The 22075-nt window shown below is 45.6% G+C and overlaps 1 protein-coding gene across 2 annotated transcripts in view; it reads left to right on the top strand.

Moving 5' to 3' along the window:
• FAM120A (family with sequence similarity 120 member A) overlaps window positions 1-22075 on the top strand; it is a 1536407-nt gene that overhangs the window by 415687 nt on the left and 1098645 nt on the right. For both annotated transcript variants that reach the window (XM_069643586.1, XM_069643587.1), the window contains exon 7: window positions 13428-13699. In XM_069643586.1, the coding sequence (XP_069499687.1) occupies window positions 13428-13699 (272 nt within the window). The remainder of the gene's footprint in view (window positions 1-13427; window positions 13700-22075) is intronic.

The raw sequence follows: 22075 nt of genomic DNA, 5'->3' as shown, positions 1-22075 counted from the left end.
AGACTCGTCAAGAGTTCCTCACAGGACTTTTCAGAACTTGTCCACTTATGAAGGCTCCTGCCCCGGTTTGGGAACTCAATGTGTTTTTGATTAAGCTCATGGGGGCTCCTTTTGAACGATATGCACCAGGTACCGCTCAAGTTTCTATTTTGGAAGACGACTTTCCTCTTGGGGATCACCTTGGCCAGACGGATCGGGGAAATCCAGGCCCTGTCTTGCAAGCGGTTGTACTTGTCCTTTCATGCTTCAAGGGTGGTAGTGCGTACCCACCCCACCTTTGTGCCGAAGGTGCCGTCGGAGTTCCACCTCAAACAGCCTTTGGTGTTGCCTGTCTTCTTCCCAAATCAGTCGTCTCCAGCGGAGAGGGCTTTGCACTCGCTGGGCGTTGCTCATGTCTTTTACGTGGCACGGTCAAAGAGCTTTCAGAAGACTTTTCAGCTGTTTGTCAATTTTAGTCCTGTGAATCACGGAAAGGCCTATTCGAAGGCTTCCATCTCCAGGTGAACCTGAGTATTCACAATATGTCAAGAGCACACAATAGAACAAGTAAACACTGACCAGGGCTTGGTGCAAAAGAGATCATTATTTATTTAAAACCACATCTAGAAAAACAGACACTAATAGTAAGCAATTCAGAAACACGGTCACTAAAAGATATACACTCCTTTAAAAGAATATTAGACAAGTCTTAAGTAAAGCCCCACTTATTTTCAGACAGCGGTGAGCGTTTAACGTAGATGGCACTCTAATAGTTTGTTTTAAAAAGTGATAAAAGCAGAGAACAAATTGAAACAGAACACTTTTACAAGAACAGAACAAGAGAGGATGGCAAAGTAAAACCGTGAATTCTGAGTCAGTAGGCCGGATCCGCTTTAAGAGGATCGAAACGAAATGTGTCCAAGGTCACACGGTTGCAGTGCACAAAAGTCTCGTAAGGGTTCAAAAAGGAGTTGGATCAAAGAAAGGGACCAGTTAAAGGGTCAAGGCGGCCAGCCCAGTCCAGAAGGTTAAGGAGTTATTATTACCTTGTAGCAATCTTTAGAAAGGGAGGCCTGGCAGACACAGTGGGCCTCATTACGACCCAGGCGGTAAGTTACCGCCTGGGCCGTGACTTTACCACCATGGCGTAAACTACGTTTACGCCATGGTGGTTGGCGGATTTACCGCCCCATTCCGACCTTGGCGGGGCGGTAAGTACCCAATCCCCATTTACCCTTCCCCATTCCCATTTTTGCCCCATAGGGCATAATGGGAGTGGGGAAGGCGTTAATTACGCCACCGTAAATTACGGTGGCGTAATAACTCCATGGTCCCTTAGCGCCATGGATTTTAACACCTGCTAAAAGCAGGTGTTAAATCCGCCATGGCGCTAAGGGACCTCGTACTCAGGCGGTAAGGGTCGGCGCTGTTTACGGCGCCGTAAACCCCTTACCGCCTGAGTTGTAATGAGGCCCAGTACCTTAAAGTGGTGAGAACACGCCAGCAGGGGCGTTTGTTCCTGGCAGCGGATGCAAGTCGGTGCTTCGTCCGGGGGAAGAGAGGATCTCGTCGTGGCACTGGCACTGCCAGGGAAGAAACCAGCCGCTGAGTTTCTCAGGTACAAGGAGCGGTCCGTTGATTCGCGGTTCAGTGGCGAGTGGCTATCCGGCCGCCGGGGTGCTTGGCACGGGCAGTTCGACCACAAACCGGTCTGGGGTGCGAAGAAAGAAAGGTAAACTGGTTGTGCCCACCAGTCAGGGGAAGAAGCCTCCCCAACAGGGAGATCTTCTCTGTCGTCGGGAAGTGGTGAGTCGGTTCCGCAGGGCTCCACCGGTGGTGTCGTCGTGGTAGGTCGGCTCAGCTTCTCCCTCGTCGGATTCTCAGGTCCTGTGGCGACTTCTGAAGTTCCAGTCCCCAAAGCCCTGCTTTTATGCAGCATACCCCCATTCACTCAGCCTAGCTGTCAATCAAACATGCTAAGTGGTGAGCCGGCCGGCTCACCACTTGGGCCAATCACACACGAGTGTGACTTGAGTTACCAAGGTAACTCAGTCCAGGGTGCCTAAACACCCTCCCACACCCGCTATGGTACCCAGACAGAGTGGCACCACTTTTGGAGGCGTCTGTGGAGAAGCCCGCCAAAAAGTGGAACAAAGGGCTCGACTTGGGTTGGAGTCACAGAAGAGAACACAAATGCCATTTTAGAATCGAGTCTTGGCAAAAAAATACCAACCGGAGAATTAATATTAATTAAATAAACCAGTGGTATGTTCGAGGCTATGAGAATTAAATAATTAAAGTTGGTAGCCTCGAACAATGGGAAAATCCCATAGGGAAATATTTGCAGTCGAATATAAAAAGTAGTTTCCACTGTCACCAGCCAAAACTCAATCAGGGGGGGCGGAGACGTGCCTCCTCGACTAAATGACCCCGGGGCAATCGAATTGCCCCAACCAGTACGTCCACAATATGATGGTTTGTACTGGTTTCTGTTAATAATTTGGGACTAGTAAAGCCAGTGATGACTTTACATGTCTTGGGAGACAGTAGTCAGTCCCAAGGTATGGAGTCTATGGTGGGGTGTCACTATGACACCCCTGTGTTACTGCACGGAGGGTGCTGTGTGACACATAGGAAAAACGCATGAGACCCTATGGAGTAAAGGACCCCATAGCCCATAAAACACATTACCAGTCAAAGGAATACCATAAATCATGTCCAAGAGTGGGAGAAAGAGTCTAACTCTTGGCAGGAGAAAAAAACAAACTCCAGAAATCCAGCAAAGCTGCTGGGGGACTCACTAGGTTAGGAAATTCAGCCTAAAGAGAGAATTCTCCCTAACACAAACATATGCACCTTATCATTCCTGATAAAATATCAGATAATGTTAAACTCAGGACTCAAGTCCTTAAAAAAAGAAAAGGTGGGGGGACTATGACGTACGCAATCAGAAGTGACTTGACAGGAACTGAATGTATCCTGAAGTGAAATATGCACATTTTCTTTTCCAACTGAAGAAAGCGCACATTGCATGTAAACATTTGCCAAAAGAAAAGATTTTCCTGTGTTGTTGCTGAAAGGTGAACACCATTTATGTCTAAGAATCTGTAACAAAACATGCCCCAAGGAGCAGATTACAATATAAGATATTTTACAGCTGTGTGATAGCAATTTGTCTGGTCCTGTGGCAGCAATTTGTCTGGTCCTGTGGCTAAGTGTCTGGTCTAATTCTATTCAGTTTTGCAAACTGAAGTCTGTTTGCCTTTCTAAGATCTTGTTGCATTGTATTCAAATGAGAATGACAAAGTATTTGGCAACAGTTGAATAGCAAACTATTCGGCCAGAGCCTAATAGCTTTTTTTCAGCCTGAATTCAGCCGAATACTTACTCGAAGCCGAAGTTTGGTACACCCCTATACGCAGCCTGTTCATTTCAGGTGAGTCTGTTCCAAGAGGGATTGTATTGCTTCTGTTGAGCCTTGCCACCTCACGTGGTTTTATATATGTACTGCTGTGTAATCGTTACTCATGAGCATGTGAATCCATGCCAGACCCCATGCTGGAGAAGGTTTAAGTTACTTACCTGTAACTATTGTTCTCCAGCATTGGTCTGGCATGGATGCACATGTGAACCCTCCCTCCTTCCCCTCTGTGACTCTTCTTCTTCATACTGGCACTTTACATGCTTATCAAATCTGGAGATGGCCACCAGGGGTGCAGCTTAGGGAGAGGACTAATTGGTTGCGGGCAGTATGACCCAGAGAACATTGATTGGCTTAGAGGATAAATACAGAGTGTAAGTGAAACTTTTTTCTTTCACCACGGATTCCCAGCCTGACAGAAAATATTCATGAGCATGTGAATTCATGCCAGACACATACTGGAGAACATGAGTTACAGGTAAGTAACTTAAACCTTCTAAACACTTTTGATTTATGAATATATGTAATTAACTCAAAATACATACTCACTTAGAGGCAGTTATTCTAGGCCTTTAAGCCCCTAAAAAGTGCTTTGAATGCTTCAAGCGCTACACTTGCCAATCTAAATATAACTTCTTACACTGCTGACCAAGTGTACAGCACTTCACTAAATGGTCTTGTCTGGTGTGACCTAACCTAGGTTACAGATATGAGGGGAATTCTAGCATGTCATGCTGTGTTTATATGCAGGTTTGCTACCCCAAAGGGGGCAGAATGTGCCAACACATGGCCATAATTCCTTGGGTGGTTAAGTAGACTTCTCTGTCGTTTTAAGGGTTGCCCAAGATTCTGATATCGGTACTTTATTCTTCTCAATTTGCACCACCCCTCTTTCTTTGCCCTTTTATGCCACTTCTGGTGTGTTCACTTCCATTTCTTTACTTTCCGCTCCCTCACTCCATGATCTCAAACCATGCACTGGATGGTCACCCACTTACATAATAACACCTAAACAATGTTTTTTAACCTACCCCTCTCCCTATTGTTCCCCAACCCTTGCTTCTCTTCTATCCTTTCTGCCCTGCCCTTTACGTATTCACTGGAAATCATGGAGCTATTTTTTATTTTGATCTCACTTTTTCCTCTCATACCTTCTGGTGCATGTACTTATCGATTTCATGTTTTAATATCTGTAAAATGAGCTTGTTTATCTCTAACCCCACAAGAAAATGTGTATTCTTACTCTAGTACTTTGTGTTAAGATGGATTTCTAGAATCTGGCCTGGTGGATGGATTTAGGAGCCCCTCCCCCTCCACCCCCCCGGTAACTCTGGGAGGTTATCCAAAACCCAATCAAGGTAGCAATGTAGAACAGTCAATGCTATTCTAAGGACAGTGAGAGTGGGGTGAGGGGCCATCAATGAGTCCACACAATATAATTCACAGTTATTCAATTTAGAGTGGTTAATATCAAAAGTAAATTATCCTAAGCCTTTTGCATACTGATAAATGAAACTTAACAGGTGATATTATCCCATAATGCTCAATAATAAAAATATATACATTCACCAAAGGTTCATAAAGCATTAAAAGCCTCTTATTCAGCAACCAGGTAAGTACATTAAATGCAGTAATGATGGAACCAAGTCACTACTTAATTCCCTAACTTAAGCAGTCCAAACCCTAAGAAGAATTGGGCCTTGTGCCCAAAAGTGATGGAGCCACATTGCTTCTCTCTGGAATGAGTCTTTGCAGGCAAGTTATGTTATGTTAAAGGCATTTATGTAAGCGCATGTACACCCAAAGGCATCATGGCGCTGAGGAATAAAGGTGAGGCAAGGATCTTGTAGGGCCACTAAAAAAGCAATCTACGCCGAAAGGTCAGGTGATCAGAGATCTCTCGCAAGGAGATAGGAAGGCGATTCCATGCTTCAGCAGCGGCAACAAAGAAGGCACGGCCACCCCTACGGGCTAACCTGAACCGAGGAACGGTCAGCCGACGGGCGGTGAGAGATCGGAGGGTGCGAGTAGGTTGTTGGGGAATGAATTTGCTTTGCAGATATTCTGCCCCCTTTCCATAAAAGGCTCGGTGGACCATGCACATAGACTTGAACAGGATCCGTTGGGCAACAGGAAGCCAATGAAGTTGTCTCAGTATAGGCGTCATATGAGCTCCAAAAGGAGGACGTATAATGGAGCGAGCGGCGGCATTCTGGAGTAGCTGCAAGCGCCCGATTAGAAAACTTGGTTGGGCCAGGTATAATCAGTTGCAGTAGTCCAGGATGCTAAGGACCAAAGCTCCAACTACAGGTGCCTGACTGGCCGTAGGAATGAAGGGGAGGACTTTCCGAGGGACCCTAAGTTTAAAATGGCCCGATTTACAAACTGCTCCCACCTGTTCATCCATGGTAAGGGTAGCTGAGAAACAAACTCCCAGATTCCTGACGGATAGAACCGGTATCGGGATGGGACCTAATGAGGAGGGCCAGAAGTCGGCCGTCCAAAACAATTGGAGTAGTTGTACCCATAACCAGAACTTCGGTTTTGGAACCATTTAATTTAAGCCAATTAATTGTCATCCAAATACCCAGCTCTTCCAGGCACTTTTTTAGCCTCTTTGCTGTTTCTGGTTTAGTAAGGTCCAAACGGACCAATATCTGGGTGTCATCCGCGTAAGAGTAGAATCGAAACCCATGAGATTCAATCAGAAACAGTAAGTATTTTATGTAGATATTAACCGAGATGGGGGGAAAGTGCTGATCCCTGAGGGACACCACAGGATAGAGAGACCGGGGCAGAATAGAACGGAGGCAGCGACACTGATTGCGAGCGACCGGTCAGAAAAGGTGTGAACCATTCCAGAACCTGGCCAGATATACCGGCTTCAAAGAGGCAGGAGATCAGAAGTGCGTGATCAACGGTGTCGAAAGCAGCCGACGGATCTAAAAGCAGGACTGCTCCGACACCGCCCTGGTCAACAAGGCATATAAGGTCATGCATCACTGAGTTAAGCACAGATTCAGCACCTCTGCCCGACCGAAAGCCCGATTGAAATACATCAATGAACTGAGTGGATTCCAGAAAAGTAGAAAGCAGAGGGGGGATACCAGTGCCTCCAAAACCTTCATCAGAAAAGGCAGGAGGGAAATCGGGCGATAGTTAGCCAGCACTTCAGGATCCAAAGAAGGCTTCTTGAGCAAGGGGATTACCAATGCATGTTTAAGGGAATCCGGGATGGTTCCTGTAGTCTATGAATAATTGACAACTGACGTAATATGATCAATCAGGTCAGTGAAAATTTCTTGTAGGAGAACAAGTGGTATATCATCTGTAGGAGATGCAGATTTAAGTTTATGGATCACAGATAAGACTTCAGTATTGGAGAAAAGGGGGAAGGACGACCAACGGCCTTTAGTAGGAGGAGGCTTCACAAAAGCTGGGCCAGCCATAATGGCTGCAGCCTCAGTCTTAATATTGTCTCGAATAGTAGTTATTTTAGAGAGAAAGAAGGTGGAGATGGAATCGCAAAGCTCTTGGGAGGGAGGGACTATGTCTTGAGGTACTTTAGGTGTAGAGAGAGACTGTACCAAGTTAAATAACGCCTTAGATTTGTTAATGGCCTCTTCCACCGTGTGGGCGAAATATACTTTTTTAGCATTGATAACTTCTTTGTGATAGGCAGCAAGTGTTACGATAACAAATTTTGGAGTGTGGGGAGTAATTTACTGTAAATTATAATTTACTTGTGTTGGTGACGGATGAAAATATTCTTCAACTATGTTAAGTGTGAGGAGTCAAAAATGCGAGGCGGATAAGTAGATAGATTCTTTTTTACAATTAGCCATTTTATTAAATAATAAGAGTGCGATAAACACCTCTTTCCCTAACCTAACGAGGATTTCCCTACCTATTAAACTAAGGCTAAATGAAAATACTCTAATAAAAGTCATCTGTCCCTCACAATCTTTACATACAATAAAATCATACATGTATCATATGGTCATTCAAGCTCAACAAAATAACAGTTATATAACAGTCATGTACTTCATCTGTGGCTCACCCATGAGCTCGGACACCCCAGCACTTACCCCTCTTCCCGCCTCATTGCTGCACTTGCATGTTCTGAATGCTCACAAGTCATAGGAGGTTCGTCATTATTTTCCTTTGGGCGCTGAGAAATATTATTTTACTGTATATGTGCCTAAAAAGTGAACAATAAATAAATGAATACTTTCAGACACACTTTGTAAACTTGTTTCTTTAAAACCAGGGTCGGATCTCCTTCCTCAGGATTAATGCATGATTTTCCAGATCAAAGTTCAAATCAAGAAATTTCTTTTCAATAGACAAGTTCTGTTCAAAAGGCAACACAAAAGTTCCTTTCACTATAGGAGTCTTTCACTTGGCACTTGGATTATCTTATTGCTAACCATGATTTATGACTTCAAGAGGTTTGTTCAGAGTTTCCAAAAAAACAATAAGACTTTGTCTTCACACTTAGTCAGTATTCAATACAACCTCTCCATTTTTTTTTTTTTTTATTATTTATTGTTCGGCTGTATAAAACAACCTTTCAATAATTACAAAAAAACATGAATAAAAACATATAAACATATTACAAATCAATTCATCAGTCTATAACAACATCTCACAATTGATAAAACCAATGTAGTACAACTTAATAGCAGCATTTTCTTTTCTTTTTTTATCACCTTCCCCTCATAAGACCATTCACAATTACTTTGGGTATAATTCATTTAAAAAACCTGTTGTTGCTAATCTAATTGACATTCTCTTTGCACCAAAGATCAGTAGCCATAATTCTTCCATATCGGTTATCATTTGCGCTTTAAAACAATGAAAATAATATTTACGACGTATAGCATATAATGCAGGACAGTAAGCAATGACATGTTTCAAGGTTTCTATGGTATCAGGCTCCTTACAAAATCGACAGATATTCTCACTGACGTCTATTAGTTTTCGCCTAACTAGTATATCCTTTGTATGCCACAGATTTAAACGAAAACGAATATAATCATCTCTAAATTTTGGAGACGGATATTTTAGGATATAAGATTCTGTAACTCTAAATTTTTTGTGACCAAACTGGGCGATGTTCCAGTCTTTAGAGTAGGAGCATTTTTCCAAAGTGTATATCCAATCTTGCCGATACAGTTTAATTTTGGCTTGAGTTGGATTGTGAATTAAAGTATCTAAGGAGATGTCCGCATCAGAAAGAATATTTATAGCTGTATTTAAACAGCGTTTGGGGTATTGATCATCTGAATATAGTAAATATTTGCCTAAGATACAAGATATGTCTACACATTGTAGTGACAGAATACATTTCCTCAATAGAGCTATCAATTTCCATGCAATAGTACTGTATAGAGATAGCAGCCCTAATTCAAAACAAATCATTGCAATGGGGACACAGGTAGGCAAGTTAAAAATTGAGCGCCAGTATTTACCCTCCAATCGATCCCATACTAAGCGGGGCAACATCGACGCAGCTTCAGACCCATATGAAATAATGGGTTTGACTTTCATGGAATAAAATGATATTATATGATTGCATGTAAACTTTCCAAACTTATATAATATAACCTTAGATTGGGAGATTAGGGTTTGCAGTTTCAATTCAAGTTCTTTTTGAAACACTTTATCATTGTTACCCTGGCTAATCATAATACCTAAGTATCTATATATTGAGGTTGAGAGAATTTGCTCCTTTTTTATATACCACTTGAATTGAGAGTACTTTGTCATTTTACGATTTTGGCACATCATAATTTGTGTTTTCGTTAAATTTATAGTCATAGCATTTTCTACGGTATACTCCGATAGCCCGTTAATCAAACGTTGCAAACCTGCTGGAGTTTTTGACAGTAAAACAAGATCGTCTGCATAAAGGATCCATGGTATCTGTTCTTGGTCTAGTTTGGGGGCGTCAGAGTTAACATTCTGGAATTTTTCACCCATATCAAGGATAAATAGGTTAAATATGGTAGCCGCCAGAATGCATCCTTGCTTCACTCCTCGGTATGTTAAGATGGGAGGAGTTAACATCCCATCGCGAGTAAGGCGGATATGAACTGATGTGTTTTCATGAAAGATAGAAATCAGCTTAACCAGTGAATAGGGGCAACCCAATAACAGCAGTTTATGCAGCATTAGATTGCGGTCTATAGAATCAAATGCTTCCTTGAAGTCTACAAAGGCAACGAATAACGGTTGCCTTTGCTGACAGCAGAGAGCCTTGATTGCAGTCAAGGAGACGATATTTATAGCCGTTCCCTTACCAGCCACAAATCCTGTCTGAAACCTATCTCTCATGTTCGATGAGTTAATCCATTGTTGGAGATCTCTTAAAATTAATGAAGCAAAGATTTTCCCTGGAACATCTAATAAGGCGATTGGCCTATAATTTGCAGGATTTTGTCTATCGCCTTTTTTATAAATGGGTACAATCAATGAGGTACACCACGATTTAGGGATCTTTTGAGTAATTACAACTTGAGAGAAGATTTCAAACAGGATAGGAGCCCATAAATCCGGAAATTCTTTCAGCATGGCATTAGAAAGCCCATCAGGGCCTGGAGCACGGGATCTACTAGCTTTGTGAATAAAATAAAGAATATCATCTATTGTGAAAGCTATTGAGAAAGGTCCTTCAAGTTTTACAGAAGGTATGCAGTTGGTAGGAGGGTGAAGAGCATAAAGACCAGAAAAATGAGAGAGCCATGCGGAGGGAGCAACATCATTAATCTGCATTTGACATTGGGTGGTGTTATATGTGTCTGTTATTAATGACCAACATCCTGCAGAGTTTTTTGTTAAGACTTTAACCAACATTGCCTCACCATCTTTTTGATATAATAGCGAACGATAAGATCTTCTCCAATTCCTATGTTTAGTCTTAATTGCTTTAAGAGCAGCCCAGCGCTGATCAACTGGTAAAGATTGGACCGATTTCTTATTTTTTCGAAATAAAGCTTTCGCTTTCTGCATATTTTGATTGTAAGAATGTGAGACAGCTGAGGATCTTGTTATCTTTTTAAGACCAGCAAATTGATACATTAGTTTTGTGTAATCAAAATCGGAATTCCAATCATTTAGCGAGCTTTTACATGATATTTTAAGGCGATCCGTAAAATGCAATAGTTTGGTACTGGACCATCGTAAACGGTTTCGACCAGGATTTACAGCAAAAGTACCCTCCATTGTTATAGAAGACACAAGCGGAGTAATTCCTTGGTTACCAGAGTTCAGTGACCATTGGAGATGCAACATATTGTGATCACTAGCCGAAGATGGCAAAACCTGAAACCCCTTCAAAAGATGGAACAATGAACGGCTAACATAAATGAAGTCAATGGTAGCCACAGATCTACCCCTTTTCCATGTCGGGTGAGGAGGAGAATCCTCCGGAAATGAACCATTCACAATAAACATATCTTTCGACTGTATAAACCTCTCCACTTAGAAAAACCTCTACTCTTTGAAAAACTACTTTCACAAATTGATAAACAATATGTTTTTGTTGGGATGGTTTTACCACAGTTCATAACAACACATTAGTGGAAGGCTTTGAAGGCTTGCTTCAAACTTTAGAATAGTCTTTGACTTTCAATAACATTGAGATTCACACCTTCTTCCTTAAGGGTACAATACATTTTAATGCTGTTTGTTCTACTGTTCTGGTTGCCAGATGAAAAGCAGGTTATGCCCCCCCCCCCACCACTGCCCCCCTTGATGATTTATACAAGGAGAACTTCTCTTCTGCCACCTTTTGTGTTCCTACTATCTCAGCAGTTAACTGCTGGTAATGTCTTAACGTTTCTCTCTTTAGGAAAGCTGTTTCCCCGTTTACTTGCCCTTCTTTGACCTAGGCAATGCTGGTTGTTATCTGGTTCAATTATTGCCTCCTCTTTACCTTGGCAATGATGGCTGCTTCCTTCCTTCTCTTGCTTTATCTCAATGAATTTCATGCCAAAAATGCTTTATTTCATTAGTTTGGCATTCAAAACAGTTGCATGCAGCCAGCGTTCTGCTATGGAGAGCCCAGAGGGGGTCACCTAATGAATGCCAACTCACTGGTCTTTCTCTGCACGTCTGCACGGCTGCTGCCACTTCTTCTTTGGCCAGGCGCTGGGCGTCTGCCAGCTCTGGTCACACTCCCGCAGCCTGTGCCTTTCTGAAAGGTAGCTTCTCTGACTCCTTGCATACTCCAGTGTACAGCCCCCACCGGAGTAGAATGCCAGACTGGGAGTGCTTCTTTCCCCTATGGGGCAGCCAGTAACTGCTCCGCTTCCCGCTGTGCGTCCTCATCCCAGTACCTAGAGCATTATGGGACTTGAAATCACTAATCTTCTTGTTTCTTTTTACATCAAAGGTTTCAATTTTACAATAGGCCATTAAGACCATAGGATCATTAGGGAAGTTGGTTAGAGGGTTCTCCCAATTCTTCTGACCTAAGTACCCTCCCATGGAACACCACCCTTAGGGTCAGCGGGTGTCTGCTTTTCCCTGGGCATATGAGAACGGTCCCAGGCCAGGGTCTTTGAGATGATAACCTCTAATTTATCACTTAAGGTAAGTAAGGGTTCTTTTATATTTCAGGAGTTACTTCCCAGGTTCGACTACCAAAAGGCAGTGGAATTAAAGGTTTTGAAGACAAAGGGTCTTATTCGCAATGTTATCCCATGGAGGACAGGGTGTGGGGCAGATGTACTGCGTTTACTTACCACCCTGATTCCGATTTTCCAAAATGACTTTGTGGGTCGCATGGGGGTGTCTGGAGGTTTCGTTTCCCGCTGTGGATCCAAGCTAGAGGTGTCAAGGAGCTGTGGGTGCAAGGATTCTTCTATTCTGGTCTAGATGCAAGATGCAACCCCTGGCGAAATGCAAGAACCTCTGATGCAGGCCTCTTCAGGAAACTTCACAAGATGGTAGAAGGCGCATTTCAGCGACGGTCTACGTATCCAGACGATGACGGGCTTCCATCCAGTCGCGGTCACGGAACCTTCTCTAGGAAGGGATTCCTTGATGCTGGGATGTTTCAGTTCAGAGGGAAGGCGCCTTTGACACGAGCTGGCGACTAACAGCATTTCGGGTGCAACTGCTGAACGACGACCGTTCTAGTGAGGTACCCCACGAGAGAGCTGGTCAGTCCACTGCGTGGTCCAGGGACACCTCCGAAGGCTCAGGACCACATGTCCTCAAAGGCGTTGAGACCCGTTGGTCCCAATAGTCCTGAAGAAGCACTCTGGGCTTTGAGAGATCAGGTATGCTGAAGGCTTTACTTGCCTTCATAAAGTCAGGACAGGTTGAACACCTGAGCAAAAAGAAAGGGGTTCCATTGAAGCTATGGAGGGAAAGTTGCAAAAAGAGAGATCCTTCCCAACACCATGTCACCTGGATTGTTCTTCTTTTCTTTGATCTCCCAATCTATCCTTTCCTCCATCAGATATCTCACACTCCTGTCTCTCTTCACTTTAAACTCGCTGGACCCTCCTTCCACTCCTTGCCTGCACCTGTCCCAATCTTTCCCTTTGTCACTGGCTCTTTATACTGTCATACAATTTTGTTCTCTCTGCCCTCTTTGTGCATTCCTGGTCTGGCTTCTCCTTACCCATTTTCTCATCACTGTATTCACCTTTGAACTCTTTGGTCGCCCCCACACCTTCACCTGACTGCCCCTTTCCCTAGTTCTGCTCTTTCTCACTGTGTGTCCTTGACCACTTGAATGCAGTTCCTCTTTCTGTTCAATTTTCTCCTATAATTTTGAAATACTATGTTCTATTCGCATTCCTCCTAAATGTCCCTTGCTACCTGCAAAGATTGTGCACTTTCATAATTTTTGTTCTATAGTGCTTATGCTGAAGCACGGAACAGTTGAGTGAAATGATATGCAGTGTACTAAATTGAAATTCTCTTGCCATGATGATTTACACACACACATGTCAAAGCAACTGCTGAAAATCTACCTATGTGTTGACTGTTAAACATAAATGTTTTTCAGGCCCATCATGGTGGTGCGATAGGTCACAGTTTGTATCCCTACGGTCATTCTGAGCCTGCCATTATCTTGGATGCAACGGGTGGAAAAAATCTGGCTGATCAAAACAACTACAGTAACATTCCCAATGAAGGAAAGCATACACCGTTGTATGAACGAGCCTCTCCAATTAACCCGGCTCAGAGTGGAAGTCCCAATCACGTTGATTCCACCTATTTTCCAACTTCTTCAACATCCTCTTCAGACAATGATGATGGCAACGGAGGAGCACCGAAGTAAGTGGTGATTTTAGCATTGATTGCTTTATAGCCAAAGGGATGTAACAGAATGAATGACTTGTGGTGATTTCATAGAGGTTTGTTTACTCTTGGAATCCGTTCCCACATTGAGAAACCCAAAGGCAAAACAATTTGCAACAGCACACGTTATTACATTTTTTTTTTTATTTCTATGAAGATGTATTTAAATGATTTTATGCTACTTTTCTACAATGGAATGTAGAATTATTAATGATAGTGGTTTTCTGCAGTAATGTTGACTAATGTTCAAAAGAAGGGATGGTCAGCCCTTATCACGGATGTCTTGGGTCTCAGCCTTTGCCAACCAAATATTTACGTGGGGTCAAGATGACATTTTAGAACTCTTCCCCTCATTCCTAACAAAGGCTGCTGTTTGAATTGCATATCATCCAGACCATGCAACTACTAACAATCTTCTCAAACGCTTAACTGATCTTGCCATAAGTGACAAAGCAGCAGTAAGGTCGGCTGTGGGGTTAGCAGAGGTTGCTGGGATAAATAGGGTGAACCGAGAAGTGAGAGAGCTCCAAAGGGAGGGAAAAGAATTAAGGTTGAGTAGAGAAATTCGCTATTGTCAAGTTGTTCTTGAAAGACAATGGTCTTCAGGGCCTGCATGAAGGAAAGGATGGAGTGGGGCCAGCCTGACTTTTGTTAGCATTTATTTCTAGACAAATGTTGTATGACAAAAGGCATGTTTCTTATTTTATTTCTTTCACTTAGTTTGTGGCTGCTGTTGGTGCATTGGCCTCAAGAGATGACCTTCTTGCCCAGAAATAATGTGTTTTGTTTGTCACCAGTTGGTAGGGGATGAATGCTGTCTTGAGCATGTTCTTTGCTTTCAGAGGAAGGCAGTGCAGCTGTAGGGATGGGAGTGATGTATTTGAATTCTCGTAGTCCTATGAGACATGTTGGCACAATATAGCAGAACACACCCCATGTTGTAAAATGGATCCATCTCATGATTTCTCTCCTATATTGTTTGAAGGAACATGGCCTTTGCTGGCAACAGAGATGACTACTAGCACTTTTCCAATAAACAAAGGAAGATGTGCAGACAGTCTGTCAACATTGTCCTATATGTTCATCCTACATCCTGTTCTTTTACGCCTAAACTCCTCTTTTACTTTACGGGCGCAATGATTGAATATGTCTTCATGGTGAGAAAATCTGTTCATTTTCTACAGAATTGACGCTTCATGTTGGAGAGCAGGATGGACCTGGCTTTGCAAAGGGCTGACTTTTGCTGTTTTTTATGGTATGGTCTAATATAAAATGTGCGACCTGCAGAGCTGAGAGCCTTTTTTCACCTGGTTACTTCATTGTACTGGTGTGCTGCTCTTGAGGTTGTATGTAATGATTCTTCGGTGCGTGTCTGGCCAGTTTCCTGCAGCGTACGGTCTCCAGTGAGGTGTTACAAGGGTCCCCCCTACATCCCATCCCCTTTCCTAGATGCATACGTTCTAAGGTGCAGGACCAGAGTGTTATTTGTAGCAGCACAGAAATCTTGTCCTCCATTTCATTTTTATGCGGGCCTGGCGTGTGCCAACCATAGGCGCTGCATCACCAAGCGCCACCTCCAGGCACTTTCCTTCCATCCTTTAATCCACAGGTGGGATCGGGCACATGTGGTACCCACAGAATTTTCTTTGCCCTTTTGTTCTGTCTTTAATTTTTCTCCCTTTGTCCCGGCATTGCGTTTGTTTCCTCACAGTGCCAAGACAAGGTTTTGCTTCTTATCTTGCAGGCATAATTGCGCACCTTCGGTCCCTCATTGACTCTGCTTAGAGTGCCTTGGGCCCGGCCACAGGTGGGGCGTTGTGCTACATATGCAAAGTGCTTTCCAGCTGTTCTGTGTTGACTGCTTCTAGGGGGAGGTCTGTTGACGTCCGGCACATACGCATATTTAGTACTTCGTCAACCAGAAGAAGCTATGACTGTTAAGTGACATTCTTTGCAGGATACGCCAGACCCTGAGGTTTCTCCTCGGGGATCTCTAGTCATGGGAGGAGCTGTATTGGTCCGAACATTACCAGCACTCATCCCAAGTCTTCTACATTTGTATGTTTTGGATACCAGAGTATAGCAAGTTTCCCAGTTCTAAGGCTAAACGTCACACCGGTGTGTACTCTGAGGTTCCCGGTCGGATGCTAACCGACACATTCGCAACACAGAGGTTCTCCAATAGAGTGGATCCCTCAGTGAGGGCTAACGCTTCACTGTTATTGCTGAGGATCCTCGCCGTGTGGCTAAACCTACTGGCAATTCTCCCAAGGCTCCCTCAGTATTTCAGCTCCAGGACCCTGAGTGCAGGTGGGCACCTTTCTCTAGATTGAAGCCCCGCATGACCATGTTAAACTCCTTTGCGAGGTTTTCCATTTTGCAGATCATGCCGCCTTGCGGGCGGTTTGAATCCCTTCCTCACTGCCTAGCCCTCCTCTTCTCACTCCCTCGTCCATCCCCACCCATGCCACCTGGTTGGGAGAGGCCCTATTTGATGGATTCTGGTAGGGCTCCCCCTGCAGCGAAGGGCCCAGAGGCAAAGGGCGGCTCCAGGATATGTCAGCAGGGGAACCCAGTGGCTACCCATCAACGAGCAGCGACTACCAAGGGAGGTGTGGCCCAGGTGGGGAGTACAGCAATCACTGTAATCCTGAAGCCCTACCACTCTACTTACCCTCAACACATATCAGTCTAGGATGTTAATACTAACCAGCTTAACATCTATACCAAATTGTCAATGTTGGGCTGCATCACATCTAGACAGGATTGAGAATGTTAGCAATTGCGACATTTAGATAGAATTGTGAATATTAGCCATTGCCACACTTGGACCAATTTGGGAATATTAGGCTGCGTCACATCTAAACAGGATTGTGAAAGCTAGCTAGTGCCACATCTAGATATAATTCTCTTTATTAGCCTGCATCCCTTCTGGACAGGATTGGGAATGCTAGTCAGTGCCTTATGTAGATAAACCTGAAAATACCAGCCACTCCCACATTTAGACAGAATTGTGAATATTAACTCGCGTCACATCTAGGCAAGACCATAAATGTTGGCTTGCGTCACTCTTAGACAGGTTTGTGAATGTTAGCAAGTCCCACACTTGGATATGATTGTGAATACTATCCATTTCCACATTTAGACAGAACTAGGAGTGTTGACTTGCATTCCTTCTGGACGCAATTATGAATTGATGATTCATATGTGCCTTAGTAGACTTTTTGGAAAATGTTCTTCAAATAGATCCATCTTGATGAGATATCTCTGCTTTTTTTGGTTAAATGAAGAGGATTTGACAGTTTTGTATGTTTGTAATTAAAGTTGTATAAACAACTAAATGTTACAAAATAAATAATAAAAAAAAAAAATTAAATTATTAATATTATCAAATGCCGGATGTGGATATAAATGGGGAGATATTCACGCCCCACATCTAGAAAGCACATGGAAACTAGCATGTATAAGATCTAGATAGCGAGGCCAATAACAAACCCACTAAGACTGATCACAGACTCAGACCGAGATGAAAGCACTTAAATGACTCCTCCACAGCCTCCCGGCCTGTACCATATCCAAATCCCAGCAGACACATTCAGATAGAAAGTATTGTAAGAGGTGACCACAACACCTGCTCCAACACCCAAGGAGGAGTAAAAACACCCAATCCCACATTACTTACTCCATCATAATTAGAACACTTACAGAACTTGTTAAAATAGCACAGCGAGCGTGTCGTACCAAACCTAAACTCATGCCAGGCGTAGCCCCTTTGCCCACCCTGATGGGATTATGAAGATTAGCGAGCGCCACACTCGGACAGAGTTTTGAATGTTAGCATGTTAAACATCATATAACCCACTAACTAAAAAAGAAGAAAAAATCAGAATTTCTGCAGACTACTCTCACTCAAAAATCTCATACAACCATCTCTCGCACAACAACCCGCATGCACTTCACAACACCGCAACAACACATAAGCCGCACCAACAGCACACGAGGACTGACATCGATCCGATACTCTCACCAAAGCTCAGCACCTGGTGTATACCAAGTTGAAGCTGCCAACAGAACACCACTCCTCTCACTATCCTACTCCTGCCTCACCTTACTAACCCATCCCACCTTCTCGTTTGCAGGTCCGCCAGAGCACCTGGGGACCAACTCCGTTGGTGACGATGTGCGGTACAAATACCTTTAACATTTTAACTAACAATCTAACCCCTGTAGATACACCTCTCAAACTGTAACCAAACACAACCACAACCTAAAGCACAGCAAACCGCACAAACTTCACTACACCACGACAACAAAACAAATCACACATAGCTTCGCACAACAGAACACGATGGCTACCGACCGAAAAGCACACCTAAGCTCAGCGAACGCTGCTAACGGAACTGAAGCTGCCAACAGCACATCACTGCTCTCTTGCACTTTTCCCGCTCCGCCCCACTAACTCACCCCCACCCTGTTTCCTTATTCAAATCCACTAGAGCGCAAAGGGACCACTTCGGTGGTGATAGTGCGCAATACAAATATCCTTGAACATTAATAAGGCTCCCTTAGTGAGGGTGAAATCACTCAGCCCGGGATAGTTTTGTCAAGGTTTATTCACAAAAACATCTGGACCTTTTAAAGGCATTAAAGTCACACAGCCCATCTCCTGAGGTACCTGTGCTGACACAGTTGGCATTTTCTCTTGGCCTTTGAAATAGACCTGTGAGTCTACCGGTGCGGGGTGCTCACTCGAAGGTATAGTCTTTGACTCCTTCGAAACTCTGCTTGCCATCGGCGAACAAGGCGATGAAGGACACAGTTAAAGGTGGCCTTTCTCTGACTACCATCAGCAGCGCAACCAGCCAAAACAACTTGGTCATCCACGAGCACGTCAAACGAAGACTCCTGTTATCACCCCATCGACTACCTCGTCAACGACCACCACTACTTCGTCAAGGGGCGTGAGGTGGCTGGCCACAAAGGTAGTGTCCACAGTCACGGTGGCGGCCACCCTTGTGTGTCACTACCACTACCGCGTGAAGCAACTGCTGTGGCTCCAGCTAAGACCCTTGGGATTCGGGACGGCTCCACTGACCGCTCCACCCAAGAAGTCTCCAGAGAGAAAGGGTAAAGCTACTGTCGAGCCTAAGAAGGATACAGAACCGCAAGCTGCCCTGTTTAAAGCCAGTTGCAGATTTATACAAGTTCTGAGGAGGGTGACAAACTGCCCGGAGACGAGTATCCAGACCACAACGGGGGTTAAGGACCCATGTCTGTGGGTGGGTCCCCACGAGGTGAACCTGGTCCGCCAACGCGCCAGAGGAGGCGCATCAGTCCGGAACTGCCACCACTCATTCCTTTCAGACCTCAGCTGAGGGACATGTCTGCACACGCCTGTTTCAGAAAATTCAAAAGACTACCCCCCACACCAGGCCCTGCTTCATATAGGAGGCCCCCAAGGCTGTTTCCTGGGAGTCCTCCCCAGCGCAAGCACAGGTCAAAGCACCCAGCTGGTCCAAGGCATCAACTGATACCACCTCCACCTCGAGAGTTGACTCAGACAGGGGATCCTGCAGCACAAACGGGCACGGATACGACTGCTATGGCGACCGACTCCTAAGCCGATGACTTTGTACCAGCTGACTGGGAGCCAGTGGGCGTGGATGAACCGCTCTGGGCCTGTCCACCGAATGAGGTCCGTTCTTTTCACGATATTTTGTCCAGGGCCTCTGAACATTTTCGACTGGTGCTTCAGGAGACTAAAAAGGATGGATTCCTTTACCAACAGGTCCAGGTGGAAGACCGTCATGTACGTCCCCTTGCTAGATAATATCTGGGATGAAGGCTTGGCCCTGATGAAGACTGAGCACCGCTCCTCCCAAGCGGTATAGGCCCGAGAAGAAATAGAGTGCCGGACTGAACCCCCCAAGTACTTGAGGTCCCAGTGGTCTCAGCCACAGCCAGGAAACGCCCGGCGGACCCATTGTCCTCATCAATGGTGCCCCCGGACCAGGCGGGTAAGAAGCTGGACTCGATGGGGAAATGGATCATCTATATTGCTGCCAGCACTTTTAAAGCTGCAAACTCCCTGGCCATTTTGTCCCGATATGATTGAGAACTATGGTATAAATTGGGAACTAGTTTGGACTTCTTAACAGAGTTCAAGAAGGTAGAAGCTCTGGCGTTGTTCCAGGAAGGGGAAGTGGCTATGGACTACGCCATTACTGTAGCGGTGTACATCGCGGACACCGGGTTCTGTCAAATGGGCAACAGTGTGTCTCCTCGCCAGCAGGGATGGCTAAAAGCCACCAATTTCAGGCCGAAATTTCAGTCCTAAGTGTTGGACATGCCATTTGATGGAGAGAACCTCTTTGGTAAGATCGAGTCTCTGCAAATTATCAAGACATACACAGAGATGGCACATTCGCTGGGTACACTACAGCAACGTCAGTCGTCACCCTTTCGTTCCTCGAGAGGTAAGTCCGGCAGGTCTTCCAAGGGGTATACCACTCCTTATCGGCATCCTTCCCACTCCATGACTCAAGAGGCCTACAGAGGTCGCTCACAGGCATACAGCAGCGGAGGAGAGCGTCTGTACTGCCTGCAGACCAGAGCCCTAACCCCGAAATGGGCCTAATCCAGCCATGGACTCGGGCCCCCAATCGTGCACTCCAGTGTGAGGCCGGCTGGCAAGGTTCGTTGGCACATGAAAAACCATCACTACCGACAGATGGGTGTTGGACACTCTCGAACAGGGGCACACCTTGGAGCTCCAACGCAGGTGTCCTCGTATTCCCCCGGTGCCGCGACCGGAGCAACACGTGGCACAGCTGCTGCAGGAGGTCCACACCATGTTAAAGAAGGCGGGGGCGATGGAGCCTGTCCCCCAGCACCTCCAGGGCTCCGGAGTGTACTCAGGAGGGTGTAGGCCGATCCTGGACCTGTGACACCTTGACAAGTATTTGAATTCCCAGAAAATTCAGTATGGTCACGTAGCAGCACGCGATTGGCTAACTGGAGGACACCTACTTCCACCTTGCTTCTTCACCTGGTCGGAACCCTTTCCTCCGGCCGCACCCCTCGCGCCCACCCCCCCCACAGCTCCCTCCACCACGCCAGACTTCCATCTGATGTGCGCATTTCTAGTGGTAAGGTTTGGTGATTTGTTGGCCATTTTTCGGCCATCTGCGTGCAACTCTTTTTGGCATTTAAATAATGTAATTTGTTTATTCTGCCTATACTTGGCTGCCGGGGCCAGCATGTTGCACTTTACGCACTATTCCTCCTGGATGTTAATATCTTTGCTGTTATGTGACCTGATGCCTCCCTGCCCACAGGCCTTCCAAGATGGCCGTTCATTCAGAAAATCAGAAATTTGTGACCTAACCCTTGGCCAGACCCTGCCCCCTTCTCCCATTAGTTGCCTTGGCACCTTAAGCCAATAGCTGCAACCGGGAGGGGGGGGGGGGAGCCGGCCACTAATATCTAAGCCCCACAACAGGGCCCTGTCTACCCCTGTCTGCCCTTCTTCCCCCCATGATGGACTGTGTGCCCCCTCCCTCCCCCCATGATGGAGTGTGTGTCCCCCTGGCCCCAGGACAGCTTGTGTGCCCCCTCCCAACCCCACCCCGTGATGGATTGTATGCCCCCCCTCACCCCCTTAGCCCCATGATGGATTGTGTACCCCCTCCAACCCTCTTCTCCCCCCATGATGGATATGCTCCACCCTTGTGCCCCCCTGTGATGGATTGTGCCCCTCTTCTGACCCCCTTGCCCCCATGATGGATCATGTGCCCCCCTCCCACCCCCTTGCCCCCTTTGATGGATGGTGTGCGCCCGTGATGGATTGTATGCCCCCTCCTACCCACTTGCCCCCCGTGATGGATTGTATGCCCCCTCCTACCCCCTTGCCCCCCGTGATGGATTGCATGCCCCCTCCCACCCCCTTGCCCCCCCTTGATGGATGGTGTGCGTCCGTGATGGATTGTATGCCCCCTCCAACCCCCTTGCCCCCTTGATGGATGCTATGCCCCACCCCCGTACCCCTGTGATGGATTGTGTATCCCCCCCACCCCCTTGCCCCCATGATGGATTGTGTGAACCCCCTCCCACCCCCTTGCCACCTGTGATGGATTGTGTGCCCCCTCCCACCACCTTGCCCCCCCAGTGATGGATTGTGCCCCCCTGCCCCCCTCACCCCTTTGATTGATGATATGCCCCACCCTATTCCCCCTGTGATGGATTGTATACCCCCCTCCCACCCCCTTGCCCCCTTTCATTTCTCAGTACCTTGCTATCCCTACTTCCTCCTAACCTGTATGATAGCTACCTGTCTGGGCCCCCCCTAATTAT

Source organism: Ambystoma mexicanum, chromosome 2p (assembly GCF_040938575.1).
Source record: "Ambystoma mexicanum isolate Mex_15411 chromosome 2p, UKY_AmexF1_1, whole genome shotgun sequence".
In the NCBI taxonomy this organism is placed as follows: Eukaryota; Metazoa; Chordata; class Amphibia; order Caudata; family Ambystomatidae; genus Ambystoma; species Ambystoma mexicanum.
This window is presented reverse-complemented; position numbering and strand designations above follow the sequence as displayed.